The sequence below is a fragment of the Colossoma macropomum genome, unplaced genomic scaffold (assembly GCF_904425465.1).
Source record: "Colossoma macropomum unplaced genomic scaffold, Colossoma_macropomum, whole genome shotgun sequence".
In the NCBI taxonomy this organism is placed as follows: Eukaryota; Metazoa; Chordata; class Actinopteri; order Characiformes; family Serrasalmidae; genus Colossoma; species Colossoma macropomum.
The window spans coordinates 6,222,110-6,237,105 of record NW_023494786.1 but is presented as its reverse complement, the minus strand read 5'-3'; the positions used below and the strand labels follow the sequence as shown (position 1 = coordinate 6,237,105).

The following is a 14,996-nucleotide window of genomic DNA, read 5'->3' as shown; positions in this document are numbered from 1 at the left end:
GTTGTGAAAACATCCCTGAGTTAGCTAGCTATATCATTGAAAATAATACACCAAACAAATGAAATCAAAATCTGCCGTTACTACTGAAGGAGAAAGACTGAGAGCTGAGACTGATCAGAGTATGTGCTGCTAGTACATTAATTACACATCTTTCTCTTTCATATCTGAGGCACAAAGTTTTACTGCCTATTAGCTTAGCTCATGTTAGCGAAATAAACTAGCTAGCTACCATGTACTCATAACAGAACATCAGCAGTATAACAGTACAACAGTAGTATAAAGTGAAACACGTTAACATGAGTTAACATGTGTTTCACTTTCTACTAACATGTGTAACTAACATTATACTAACATGTGTTTCACTTTAAACACAACTCCTAATGAAGTAAAGCAACACCTCCTTCATTATCTAACAGACAGTAAAAAAAATGATATATATAAAATATAATCCATTATATTGCAGAGACTGCACACTGTGTAGTGCATTTCACTACTGTTAGAAGTGTTGGAATGCACTACACCAGTTAGTAGTTCAGCAGGAACCTTGGAACACTCAGCTACTGAGCAATTAAGGTTGAACTGATAATTTCTCAGTAATTATTCTAAGAAACCATAGTTACTAAGTAATTCTATATGAGACTCTGTAGTTATTGTTTAGTTAATAGTGAACTACCCTAATCATTAGTTCACTATTACCTACTGAGTAGTTATCTAGTAGTCCTTGGTAGTTAAGAGTAGTTAAGTGTTAATGTAGTACTATTCATTTGTTCCTGATTGGTTACTTATTAACTATGAAACAGTATTGTAAAGTGTTAACAAGCATGGGTCTATGAGATTTGCAAATCATTGCATTCTGTTTTGATTTACATTTATTTACTTTTTACAAGGCGTCCCAACTTTTTTTGGAATTGGGGTTGTATTTCTGCTTAAGTTAAAGGACAAAAGTAATTGCTATTGAATGCTCTTAAATATGAAAAGTAAACATACCGTGGTATTATATTTATAATGTGGTAGTATTTTGATGAGCAGTTTCTTTTTAGGTGATCTGCGTAGCTTCAGGTAGGTTGAACTCAGTTTCTTGGGTCTGCTGCAACACAGCTGTGCTTAATAGAATTTATAAGATAATATAACATAATTGTACTAACTCTGTACTTTTTGGTGGTGTAACAGTACATGATTTGATTCATGATTTTGAGTTCAAGGTTCAGTTTTCTCACAATATCTCACTGAAGAAAACTAATCAGTTTCCATGTTGCATAATCTACTAATGAGACAATAGTTCAAAGCAGGAGGAGTCTTGCACATGATATGAACATACTAGGCTGTTGATTGGTGATGGTTTGCAAATTGTGGTGCTAAACACTGTTTGATAATTACCAAACATCATAATATAAAAACATTATAATAAACAATAGTAGCAAACAGAGATGGTTTAAAATCTTGTGAGCCCAAAGAGAAAATGGCAGCAACAATATCAGCAAAAAGATAAAAACTGAGGTGACTGAACACATAACATTTATTTGCCGTTTATTTCATTTATTTTAATAGATTTTATTATAGCTAATAGTAGACAATCCTATATCCTTCATCGCATAATATGTAGATAACAGTAGACTGTTCTATATCATTCATCAGGTAACGTGTAGATAACAATAGATGGTCCTATATAGTAAATCAGGTAATGTGTGGATGACAGTAGACAGTCCTACATCCTCCATCAGGTAACATTTGGATGATGGTAGACAGTGGTAGACAGTTCTGTATCCTCTGTCAGGTAACAGGTGGCTGGTCCTTTATCCTCCATCAGGTAATGTGCATCTTTATATCTAGGTATCAACTCGTATCATACCCGGTTTCTTACAGTATTTTGGGCTCTTTGATGTATATTTGATGTGTATTTGATGTATTTAATGTATATATCAAATATGTTTGCTAAATTATATGAAAAAAAAGTATCTGTCACACTCTCTGTGTAGAGATTATTCTATCTCACACAGTAATACTGAGGAGCTATTACAATAAAACCAGAATCCAGCATAAAGCGATTCAGTGAACGTGGCGTAGAGTGTGTGTAGGTGGTTCAGTGTGTGTGTGTTAGGGGAGATGGTGTAGAAGGACAGAGTGCCGGACCCCCAGTCCAGATACACTCCTATTCTGTTAGAGGGGGAGGGGGAAGCTGGTAGGACAGTTTTCTCATTATTGTGTTTAACAGAGAACCTGTTATCAGAGTAGATCAGACTCCAGGAGTGATTATTGTTTCCAAACACACAATCAGCACTGTCTCCTTTCCTCCTGATTCCTCTGTATGATACTGATATATGAGCTCTATCTCCACTCCACTGAACCTCCCAGTAACAGCGTCCAGTCAGACTCTCCACACTCAGAACCTGAGCATAGACATCAAATCTGTCTGGATGATCTGGATAATGCTGATCCTTCCACACCCGCTCCACCTTTTTGTTCCCCTCAGACAGAACGAGTTCTTTGTACACTGTGTTTGGATCTAGAGTGAGATCACACACATCTGTAAACAAATACACACACAGATTAGAAAAGACAAAAAACAGAGAGAATTTTAATCAGAGTATGTGTTTGTGTGTGTTACATTTCTTCAGTCCTCGTTTAATTCTGATCTTCCCTCCATGATCCACCCTGAAGAACAAACACACACATTTGTACGTCATACATATTTATATGTTATCATTAATTACATAATACATATTCACATACATATTACCATATTACTACTCCCTTTATTCACCACCTGCTCATTCAGAATGTGTTCAGATATTCAAGCTCATGTTTCATTCCAAAAACACCATCACTGTGTGTTGTTAGCAATAAAATGGAATGACCATGGACCGCTACATACTATAAGGGCAGTTTCCTGAATAAGAATAAAACCTAGTCCTAGACTACACCGGATTCTAAATTGAGATTTTCTATTGAAAGGAAAGTATAGTCTGAGACTTGCCATAATCCCTGTTTCTGAAACTGGTCCTGTAGGTAATAAAATTGGCTTATCACAATAACATGACTTTAAATAACATTAAACAGATGTGTGTGTTGTTGCAAAATATATTGCCTAACAGATCTGTTTTCTAGTGGAATTGTGACAAATGAGATTTAGGGAATCAAGACAGATCCATAAGCAGCAATCCAGAATCATAGTCAAAAAGCAGAGCAAAAAGGTCTACACAGTGAAGCAGTCCAAAAAGTTTCTGCGTATCTGTCTTGCAAGCTACTGGTGGAACATAAGCAGCACCAAAATTAAATAAGAAAGCTCTCTTGGAGGGTAGAATGGTTTGCAGTTGATGAAATGTGACTCTAGATGAGTCATATACTGTGTTATTTGACACACAGCGGTATTGACAGTTTAACAGCAGGTAAATTCAGCTCTAAATCCCTCAATCAAAAAGCAGAACACTGAGTTTAGCACATCTGTACACTGAAAACAGTGATGCACTCAACTTTACTGATTCAAATGTGTATGTGGTAATCAGGGGCAGACTTTTGGCCACCCCCTCAAATAGTGATTGCCATCCCAATTCTGCAGTCCTAAAATATGATGCAAAATTATGATAAGCAAAATATATCTAAACATACAATAATACACCTAAACACACAAAGAATGGACATGAACATACAGTAAAAAATCTAAATTTACTATTTAAGAGCTGTTCATTTGAACAAAAATACAATCAGATGCATAAAATCTACACAAGCCTCCATAAAGTTGCTCTGAACACTACATTGCCATTAGAGGAGAGATTGAGTACAGATGGAAACAGTAGCCTTTCTGTGTAAGGTTTCACCTGAAAAAAGTATACTGGATTAAACTCCACATTAGTGCCACCACACAACTACATACATGGCAGTTTAGCAGTAATTTAGTGATGAACATACACACAAGTGTGTGTTGTTAGCTAGACATATGTAGCCACCTTCTCAGCAAGCAAACTAAAAAGAATTACAATAGCTACACTGGTTTCAGTTTGTGACTACACTGGCTACAATTTGGTGCTCTTTACTGCAAAGGCTAAAATGGCTATCTTTAAATATCAAATCAAATGTCTACTTCTGCATATAAAGTCATCAAAGTTAAGATCTAAACAAACTAACAATTTCCATCCTCACAGCGGCAATATACTTTAGCCTACAATAGTTAGTATTAGGTTTTTAAGTCTGCTGTGTTGTCGTTCCTTGACATCTCAGCTGTCTGATGTTGTGTCTGTGGCGAATAGATACATGCTTAGCAGTTAAGGGTGTTGGTCAAATTTACACATTGGCTATTGTTGGCAGAAGTGTTGAAATGGTGACTGCACTGATGGGAGGCTGTAGCCTGGTGTTATGTGGACATAACACATAAATAAAATGTAACTACATTTTCACAGAGCTGAAGCTTCTGATCCATCTTGCAGAGAGGACTTACTGAAGGGCCTGCCTAAACTGGGGATGGAACAAATTAAAGTAGTAGACTCAGACACTGAAATGAAGAAGCTGCTGTTTAGCTGCTCTCGTTTCAGTGTGCACTAAGTTTAGATGGGCTACCAGCTGAATTTTAAAAGTGTTTCTGAAAAATACTTGGAATGGACTTATGAGTATTTTTACATGCTCTCTCGACAATGGAAGGTTACTGATTAGTTGCAGTATTGTCTCTTATTCCAAAAAGAGGATTTGCATCTTTTGAAGACCAGGAGAACTGTGTCACTGTTATGTACCAATTACAAACACTGTGGTAGCATGCCCTAGGAGGAGGAAGGATGCTTGAGGCAGGAGTGACAGTTGCAGCAGACATCTTTTATTTCTAACAACACAAAATCAACAGAAACCTAAATCAAAACCAGCTTCTTAGTGGCCCTTTATTCTTTGACTTTGCAGTTCTCCCATCAAAAACTTTTCTTCTTCCATCTGTTGGCCATTTTTACTCTTTTGGTGTTTCTCTTTTTCTTCCTTATCTGCTCTTTTTAAAGATGTCTGAACATGGAAACCCAGTATCAGCTGGCTCTTGTTAATGGTGTTACTTGTTGCCCCACCTCCCCATTACCTTCTGTGCTCCACAACATAGCAAACAGGGTCAAAAGCCAAGTGTAGTGCAGTGGCTATGTCACAGAACAAGAGGCGGGGCCAAGGACGCAGTGCTTTGTGGCATTCGGGCACTATTCTCACACTTCCTCTTATTTTTGGGGTTCGGACACTGTATGCTTTTACTCTGATTTATGTGTTGCTGGAGGATTGGCTCAGTATTATTTAGAGCTGTTGTTTCAGCTAGATCAACAGAAAAGTCAATGATGTATTAACTATTCTTAAGGTCATTGAAGCTGTATATCAACTTTGATGGTCTACATCTGTTCTTTCTCAAGATTTTTTGGGGTCTTACTGCGAGAGATGCATGCTTTTTTCTCTCTTCTGCCAAACTGATTTCCTGATTATGAGTACCTGTTTAATGTTGTTTATTAAATTTCTGGGTATAGCAGACGAGTTCTGGTTGGCAATGACCTCACAGCATTAGCACTGTGGCATATGTTATCTGGGCTCATTCCACCTGAAGGACTGATTAATAATGTTTAGAGAGCTATTTTTTTCCTGAGTTGGCTCCACTCGTCGACTTCTTCACTGTTGTGACGACAGGCTAGTTGAAGTTTTTGCCCGTGTGTTGGAACAACATGAACATGATTGTAGTCGGAATGTCTGAGAGTCACGCACATTTTTAACATTGGTGTAGCAATGATCAAAAATATTCCCTTCTTTTTTGCCACACATGACATGCTGTCTCTATTTGGACATTTTCCTCATTATATTTATGTGGTTAAAATTATCCAGAATGATGAGTAATAAGTTTAGATTTTCTCTTTCTACTTTCATTATCTGATTGACCAGCAGTTTCTGCGCATCTGTCTTGCAAGCTTCTAGTGGAACATAAACAGCACAAAAATGAAATAAGAAAACTCTCTTGGAGAGTAGAATGGTTTGCAGTTGATGAAATGTGACTCTAGATGATGACTTTAACAGAACCATGATGTCTTTACACCAGCATTCACTGACATGAAATCAGACTCCTTCTCTCCTAGTTTTGTTAGTAAGCTCTGCATTTCTGTCCACTCTGTACAGCTGGAAGCTGGGAAAGTGTAGTATACTATCTGAGGTTAGCACAGAAAGCCATGTCTCTGTAAAGCAGAGGGTAGATGAGGTTGAAAAGTCCCTGTCAATTTTGTTGAAGTACTTCTTCTGTTTTGTTGCATATAGATTGCAGTTCTTCTGTTTTGTTGCATATAGATTCCAATAAAGGTGTTCAAAATCTATGCAGTCTCAGGCACATGAGTGCGCCCATGTGACTGCCTCTCCTTCACCTCATCACAAGGCTGAGCAGAGCCAGCGCATCAGCTGTCAGAACTTAAAAAATATGGAACTTTTTTTCAAACTCTGGAATGATTTCAGGTGAAACATTTTTCCTGACGGTCAAAAACTCTTCCCTGCTCCAACAGACTGAGTTTGATGTATAATAGGTAACATTAACAAACAAAAACAAACACAAAACATAAGAGGCACCATCCACAGCATCAATCAATCAATGTAGTGGTTTCTGACAAAGAAGTTTATTACTGAACAGTAAAATATTTGTTAGTGTCTTGAGAAACTGTTAACAGTGAGGAACCAACAAATCATTACTGAACAGTAAATATTTTGACTTTGTATAAATTTGTATGAATGCAAACAAAAATGCATTCACAAAACAAAAACAAAGATAAGTTTAAAAAATGGAACTAAGAAGTATTCAGACACCACAAATTAGTTTTTAGTCATAAAGCCATTGCTGAACATTACAGCTTTGAGGAGACTACAGTAAGAAATAATTAATTTTTCACAGCATTCTGGTTGAATTTTGGTGCAGTCCTTTTGGCAAACCATCTTTGGTTCCCCTTTATATTAAGTGCCATTTAATGTTATTTATTAATAATATTAATGGAAGTTACTCTTACTATTTAATGAATGAGAATAACAATTCACCACCTCAACATAAAGACACACACATCTACAGGAAAACATTAATCAGTGATGTGTATAATGTATATAATTACAAGTCAGTCTGTGTCTAGAGACAATTAGAAACTTACTGCAGTTTCTCCAGTGTGCAATGTGGATCCTCCAGTAGATCAGAGAGTAGCTTCATGCCAGACTCTCCTGGATGATTATAGGTCATATCCAGTTCTCGTAGGTGGGAGGGGTTTGATGTCAGAGCTGAAGCCAGAGAACAACAGCCTTTATCTGTAACCATGCAACCAGACAATCTGCAGAAAGGAAGGAAAAAGAGGGAAAGATGATATTTATATACAGCATATAGAACAATACAGAATGAACAAAGCAATGTTGTTCATTCTGCAATGTAATTTGCCTACATATGAAGAAATTAAATAGTAATTATAGCATGGGCAAAAGTGTGAAAATCCTTTTATTTTTAAAGTCTCAAAGTGCAAAATCAATTTTACAATTTTGCTAATGAACTCAAACAAGGGATGGATGATGCAAGTATTGTGGAAAAAAATTTATTTAAAAGAGAAAACTCAAAAGGTGATAGTAAATGGATCCACTGGATCTCCACAGAGCTGTGTACTTTCAACTCTGTTGTATGTGTGGTAGCACTTTATGGTACTGTAAATAACCAGTATTTAATAGGTTTTAATAGGTTACTTTAATAATAATAATAATTTTCTGGTACATACTTTACATATAGTTATTTAAATAAAAAACTACTATGTACTTTCAGCTGTACTTATTTAGAATTTAGGTAAATTATGAAGTATTTACAAAAAAATGTTTGCATATGTACTTTGTACATACACTATATTGCCAAAAGTATTCACTTGTCTGCCTTCACACACATATGAACTTGAGTGACATCCCATTCTTAATCCATAGGGTTTAATATGATGTCGGCTTACCCTTTGCAGCTATAACAGCTTCAACTCTTTTGGGACGGCTTTCCACAAGGAGTGTGTTTATGGGAATTTTTGACCATTCTTCTAGAAGGGCATTTGATGACAGTCTCTTTGCACTGATGTTTATGACAGTCTCTTTGCACTGATGTTCTTACCCAGAGCAAGGAATGGGTGTTTTGAGGTAGCCATGATGAGTGGTGTTAGCAGAGAGCATGTGGGCAGCAACACAGACATTGGTGTGTGCACTCCAAAGGTCTTGTTTATGCACTGCTGAACCATATCAAGCCAGGTCTCATGGATACTAATGCTCCATTTATAAATAAACTGTGTAAGATGCACCATGGTAGCATTACTTTAAAAGTTGAGAAGAACAGAAAGTAAAAGGTTGTGTGGTTTACCACATGCAACCCACTTTGTCCCCCCAACTCAGCTTTCTACTTCTACAGTGATTAAGATCCCATATAGCAAATGAACATGCAAATGAAACTATATTTTAAAGGCACAGCATACTTTGTCACAATGTGTCTCCACCAATTGAAATGGACAAGTTGAACCTGGAGAAAATTACAGTAGATTCTCTGTCAGATTTGGCATTTGTTAGTGTGCAGTCCATCTAACCTAAAAATAGGCTGAAGTTGTCAATAAAGTTCAGTCAGTTTGACCTGAGTTTTTATTTTTCAAGTGCATAATCCAAGTAGCCTTGAGAACATGCAGGCAGAGGACCACTGATCATTGCACATCGAGCTTGCAAAGTATGTTAAAGAAATCACTAAAGTTTCTTTTTAATACTTTAGACTGCTGTTTCCTCATGTCATTTTTACCAACATGAACAATGATCAACTTCACTGTTGTGTATTCAGTCAGTAATGTAGGAAGCTTTACATTCAGTTTGGAGAAGTGGTGTTTGGCTCACATCAACCTATGAGATCTTGTTTTTTCATGCCACTAATAGAGTCATCCCCAAAAACAAAGTTATCTACTGTGGACACAGACTGGGGCTCTGTGGTCCTACTGGAGCCCCTACTCCTTTTCAATGTGTGTTAGGATATCAGCCCCCACTAGCACCTTGGACTGCAACCCCCTCGGACATCCCAGCCGTGGATGACTGGATGAGACGCAGCAAGGAGGTCTGGGAATAGACTCATTGTAACATCGAGGTGGCTTTCCAGTGTGCCAAGGAGCAAGCAGACAAGCATTGTGGGGAGACCCTCGCCTATTAGCCGAGAGACTGGGTTTGGCTGACGACACGGGATCTCAGGTTTGGGAAGGGTAGTCGTAAGTTGCAAGTAAGTTGTCCATTTCAAGTAGTCAAAAGAATCAGTGATGTTACTTACACACTCAATTTGCCCATCCAGTTCTGTATTCCATTCTCATTTCATGTTTCCCACCTGAAGCCAGTGGTCCCTGGGCTCTTGGACGAGGCATCACCAGATGGAGTGCCACCTGAGCCTCTGAAGATAGAGGGCACGCTGGTCTATGCCGTCCATCAGGTGCTGGACTCCCAGCGACATGGTGGAACCCTACAATACCTCATTGACTGGGAGGGATATGGACCAGAGGAAAGGAGCTAGGTACCGGGTAAAGATGTCCTGGACCCTGGGCTGGTGGCGGACTTCCACACTAGGCATCCAGAGGCAGCCCCTCATCCTAGAGGACATGCCAGGAGAAAGATCTCCAGTTCCTGTCCGGTTCATCCCAGTGAGCCGGTACACCCCCGTAGTCCGGGTCATCCCAATAATCCAGTTATTCCCAGTGATCCAGTTCCTGTCCAGCATCAGGAGGCTTCCGGGGTCTCGCCCTCTGATGCCTCCAGTCGGGTAGGTGGTGGTTATTGCGGGTGCCCTCATTCCTCAGCAGTCCTGGACTCCTTGTGGGGGGGTACACCTCCCTCTGGCACGTCTGGAACTGTAGCCAACTCTGCCACATCAGACTACCCCTTTTGCTGTCTCTTGTGACTCATGACTCCATCAGACCAATCTATCAGCGCTTAGCTTCACCAGACTACTGATCACACACACACCTGTTCCTCATTTCATGCCTGTGTTAGTTTAATATTTATGCACGGGCTTTAGTTTAGGTTATTGCAAAGTATCATCTCAGAATGAGCATACTGAGTGTTCTCTCCTGTTTGTTTACCAACTTCCGTGTATGACCTGTTTTTCTGTTTTAACCATGATTTTTGCCTTGCCCTTTTGTCTTGTTGTGGATCTCTGGTTTATAACGTTTTGCTCTGGCTTTTCAACTGTGTTTTTGAATCATCCTATTGTTATTAAAGATCTTAACAGCAGCCTTTTCTGCAAGCGTCTGTTTCTGTCTGCCACCATTATAGTTGTTGTCAAAGTGTAACGCTGGGTTTGCAAATCAGACACGTGCGGATAAAAACGAACCCGGAAGATTTATTTAAAAGGATATAAACAGGGTTAACACCAGACCAGGTCAAAAACCAGAAGAGCCAGCTACAACACATAGGAGTAGGCGAAAACGGAGTTGAAAAAACAGGCGAGGGTCGTAACCGTAGAAGAATCATACACAAAGCAACAAAGCCAAAAACAGGAGCGAGAATCGGAAACCGGAGAAAACAAAGCGAGGTCGAAACACAGAACAGCAATCAGGAATATAAACGGCTTGGTACGCACTGACGGAACAATGGCAATACTTCGCAAAGATAAGGTTCAAACAGACAGGTATATATACAGATCAAAACAGGTGGTGAGGATTAGTATTCAGGTGACTGTGATCTACTGGGTGGTTTGTGATTGGCTGGAAGAGTCTCATGACTGACAGAAGGATTCTGGGAAGTGGAGTCCTTGATGGTACGAGTGTTCGACTGAGGACCAGGAAGCGTGACACAAAGATCTTGGTTTCCTTACTATTTTGTGACTTTTTCAATATTGTAACTTCTCCAGCAGTTCAAACTAGGTCTGTCCATGTAAAGAAAACGTTTCCAACTGAGAATACTAGGTAGCTGTTTATGAAGGCTATGGATAATATGCCATGCATAATACTGTATTTTACTGCCAAATTTAATTCTAAAATTGCAAATGTTATTGATGCTTTGGCACTTGGGAAAACCAAAACAATTTCTGGAAGGCAGAAAGTGCCATTGTGATGTAGTCTGGTAGTAAAAACCCAGAAAACTGAATGCAGGAACGGGGATGCACTAAACTTCAAATTGACTAAGTTTTAAGAAGAGAGACTAAATAACTGCAACTTAGAAATATGGAAAGTCAGGCAGTCTTGCTCCTCTACCAGCATTCCCACACTCTGATACTCCTTGTGCAGTGAATACCAGTTTTGAAACTCCAATAACAAGCTCCAAAAACTTTTTTTTCCAAAACTGTAATGGGGCCTGGCTTATGCAAGAATTGAACTGGTGACTTTCTAGTTGTTAGACTAGAATACTAAGGAGTAAATCACTGGCCAACTGCAGGGATAGCTTCAAGCGCAGAGCAGTAGTGGCTTAAAGCATGATAGCAAACAGCTTAAGTAAAAAAACCAGCCCATAACAGACTGATTCTTAAGGTGACCACCTAACACGAAAAAAAATGTCTAAACTCCAAAAAGCTTGAGGTGGTTCTAGACTAGAACGAGAACTGAACCACTGACTGCTGAGATGAAAGACCAGCATGCAATACAGCATGCCACTGACAAGAGAGTGGGGGCAAGGAAACAAAGGGCGATAAATGAAAGAAGCCAAAACCTCAAATGTTTTTGAGCACTATATTATGTAATATATATATGTATATGTAGTGTAAATTTTATAATATATATTATATTCTTTTTTTTACCTTTCACGAGAGAGACCTTCTAGAAGGACATAAATACACTGAGTGTCTATCTCACCAGCTGACATATTTGTTCTTGTTTGTGACAAGAATAAAAAAAGTATATGTTCTATTAAATAATCAATTACTACAATGATCTTGTTCAGTAAATCACATAGATGTAAATATGGTGATGCATCTGCTTTTGTAGAGCTAGAATACCTAGGAAAAAAATCCAGTATACTGGATTTTGGAATGAGGAGATTAAATGATATCTTGAAATAATTATGATTACACAGTTTTGATAAAAGTCAATCTAATTGTGTAACACAGCGTGATGTAAGATTCCTTATTTTCTTTTAGGTTACTGGTTGTTATTGTATTTAAAAAGTTATTCTATAGTTCTTTTCTTAACATTTTAATCCATGATGTGCCCATTTTTAACTTTCAGCAACTGCCCCTTTATGGGCCTCCTCATGGTTTTGCATTCAAGCATGGTGTTTATGATGAGCAGCCAACCACATGAAACAGGAAGAGGAGTCACTAAAGAAGGAAAATGAAATCATACTTAAATATGTAGCATATATAAAGTATATTAAGTATATAAAAACTTAAATATGTAGCAAATAAAGTTTTTTATAACTAAAAAAGCAATGTTGTCCCCACTGCCACCAAGGTTAGATCTAACTAAGCTTAAAGTTAACTGAGTAAGCAAGAAATGCAAAAATAGACCCCAGGATCCAAAATGCTAACATAGTAGCTAACATAGTATTGGAAATCTAATTCCCTTTTATAAATGCAGTTTTATTTGTTCGCCAGTGCAGCACATTACATTGGTGGGGAATAACCTAGAGGAAGGCTAAAAAAAAAACAGGGCTGAGAGTTAACACAGCATGGTGTGATGCACAGTTGTTTTAGCGGAGCACTGTAGTGCAGAGTTTATATATAGTTATACATGTTTGTGTATATTGGGTGAAATATCACCACCATTTCTCCAACAAGGAGATGGACTAAGCTTAAGAGATGGTCACTGCCGACCTCCACTGGTAAATGAAACAATAGCCAGCGAAATTGCTTAATTTCCTTCTGCTTGTGCTAAACAGCAAAATGAAAAGGATGAACGTTTTACATACACTGGTATTTTATCTCAGTCAATATCAAGTGTAACATTTTGGAGGTCTCACTGAGATATAACGTTATTTTGCTGTGAAGCATTGGGTGAACAGACGAAAAAAACTTGGTCTTTGGATTAACCTGGAGCAGTGAGTTAAATGTTGCTTCTGGAAAAGCGCAACTACATTTGACCAGAAACTGCCAAGGAACATTTTATTGTCAGTGTTAGCATCCAAGATAAAACCAAAATGTCAGAGGAACGAGATGAACCGATTATTGAAATTGAGCAACAACTGTGTGGGTTATTGGTGGAGGAATTACACTGAGTGTGTGAGTACTGCAAAATCAATGGCAAAGATAACAGGGATATTGTGGGGAAAGGGCGACGTGCCTTGGCAAAACAAGTAGTGCAGTATTGGGAGTCCAAGGACTTAGAAGACAGAGAAGATGAGGGCATGTCGACCCTTTTGGATTTGAATGATGTACTAAAAGGAATATGCGAGGCTGCATTTGCGACTTTTGCCACAAGTGAACAAGCAGCCATGGCCGTGTCTCAGTCTCCCACTTGATGGTGATCTTGCACGGCCTCCATCACTGCCAAAAGAAGCCAAGAGAGCAAGGGCTCTTGCAGATAATCATGAGAGAGACTATCAGGCTAGCAATGCTGTACATTGGCAGGCAGCTACAGGAAAGACTTCAAGATCAGTGGACAAATTGGTGAGGCAAGTCAAAAAGAGAAACTCTTTTAGTCTAGAACACCAAATTGAAAATAGACTAAGAAAAGGATATCCTGAACTAGAAATTGTAGAGGCTGTAATTTGTGCTGTAGTCCTGGAGTAAAACTGAGGAGCTATTTAGAGGGAAAAACAGATCTAAATCTGCAGACCCTTAGGCAGGTCTTAAGAGCTAACTATGCAGAAGAAGATGCAACCAACTGTTACCAGCAACTAGCAAAGGCTGTGCAGGGACCTAGTGAAACAGCACCTGATTTCCTTGTCTGAGTATTAGGTCTAGGCCAAAAGGTGCTGTTTGCATCTGAACGTGCACAGTCTGGCATAAAATACAACAGAGGATTGGTGCAGAGCCAATGTTTTCAGTCTATAATCACAGATCTGCCCAATGACGACATAAGAGCAGAAATGAGAGTATATCTGCAGAATGTGGACAGTACTGATGAAATGCTGCTGGAAAAAATGCAAAATCGCACAATGCAATGAAAATGAGTGAGTACTGAATACAAAAGCTTCTACACGAACTTCACATAGAGTGGGGCTCAATTTGGTTGAGACACTTGAAAATACATATGCTTCCTTACAGTCAGTGTCAGTCTAGGTTCCTAAGCAAGTGAAAGTGAATCCTTTGTTTTCTAAGTTTGAAGAGAGCAGTGAAGCTATTAGAGAGCTTACAGGCCTTATAGCATTTTTAATGCAAATAATTCAGAGAGAGAGCACCAACACATCGTTGAATCAAAATTCACCCCAGGAAGACACAGGAGACAAAGGAGGTGATGCGAACAATGCCATCAGGACAATACACTTACCTGTAATTATTGTTTCAAGTGTGGGAGTGATATTCACTGGTCAAAGGGGCGCAGAGCAGGGAACACTGGAGGCTCTTTGGGAAACGGACAGTGGTCATGACTACAGGACAAGTCATGACTTCCCCAAAAACAGTGTTCCTCTGCAATGTAGACTAACCAGGAAAGACCACACAGTCCCAGCCAAACCATGGCAGGCCTGAAAAATTTACCCTCACCGATCATAATCTTTTTCCACAACAGCAAGAATCAAAACTCATCAATGCCAGCTCCAATTTGAAGAACCCACTATCCAAACATAAAGGCGTTGCTCAGCTAATTGGTAAAAAATAATATAATATGGTGTTTGTCAAACAAAGTTAAAACTACTGCTTTGTGGGATACGGGAGCACAGGTGTCCATTGTGAGTGAGGATTGGAAGTCTTGCCACATGTAAAAAAGTATTTAGCTCTTAAGTGGGCAATCACGGAATGATTTAGGGATTATTTGTTTTACGCACCAACAGTGACAGTTTATAGTGACAATAATCCACTTTTTGACAACTGTCAAAACATAGGACAATAATCCAATGTTTTGACGACTGCAAAGTTGAATGTGACTGCCCACTGCTGGGTGCCTGAGATAACAGAACATAACCCTGAAGTA

General features: G+C 38.8%; 1 protein-coding gene across 1 annotated transcript in view; it reads right to left on the bottom strand.

Annotated features, from left to right (window-relative positions):
* Positions 1-1,395: 1,395 nt before the first annotated feature.
* Positions 1,396-14,996, bottom strand: part of LOC118797380 (NACHT, LRR and PYD domains-containing protein 12-like) — a 30,507-nt gene continuing 16,906 nt past the window's right edge. The window contains exons 9-11 of the mRNA XM_036556721.1: positions 7,116-7,289; positions 2,606-2,652; positions 1,396-2,524 (exon numbers count right to left, since the gene is read on the bottom strand). Of these exons, the coding sequence (XP_036412614.1) occupies positions 1,980-2,524; positions 2,606-2,652; positions 7,116-7,289 (766 nt within the window). The 3' untranslated portion in view covers positions 1,396-1,979. The remainder of the gene's footprint in view (positions 2,525-2,605; positions 2,653-7,115; positions 7,290-14,996) is intronic.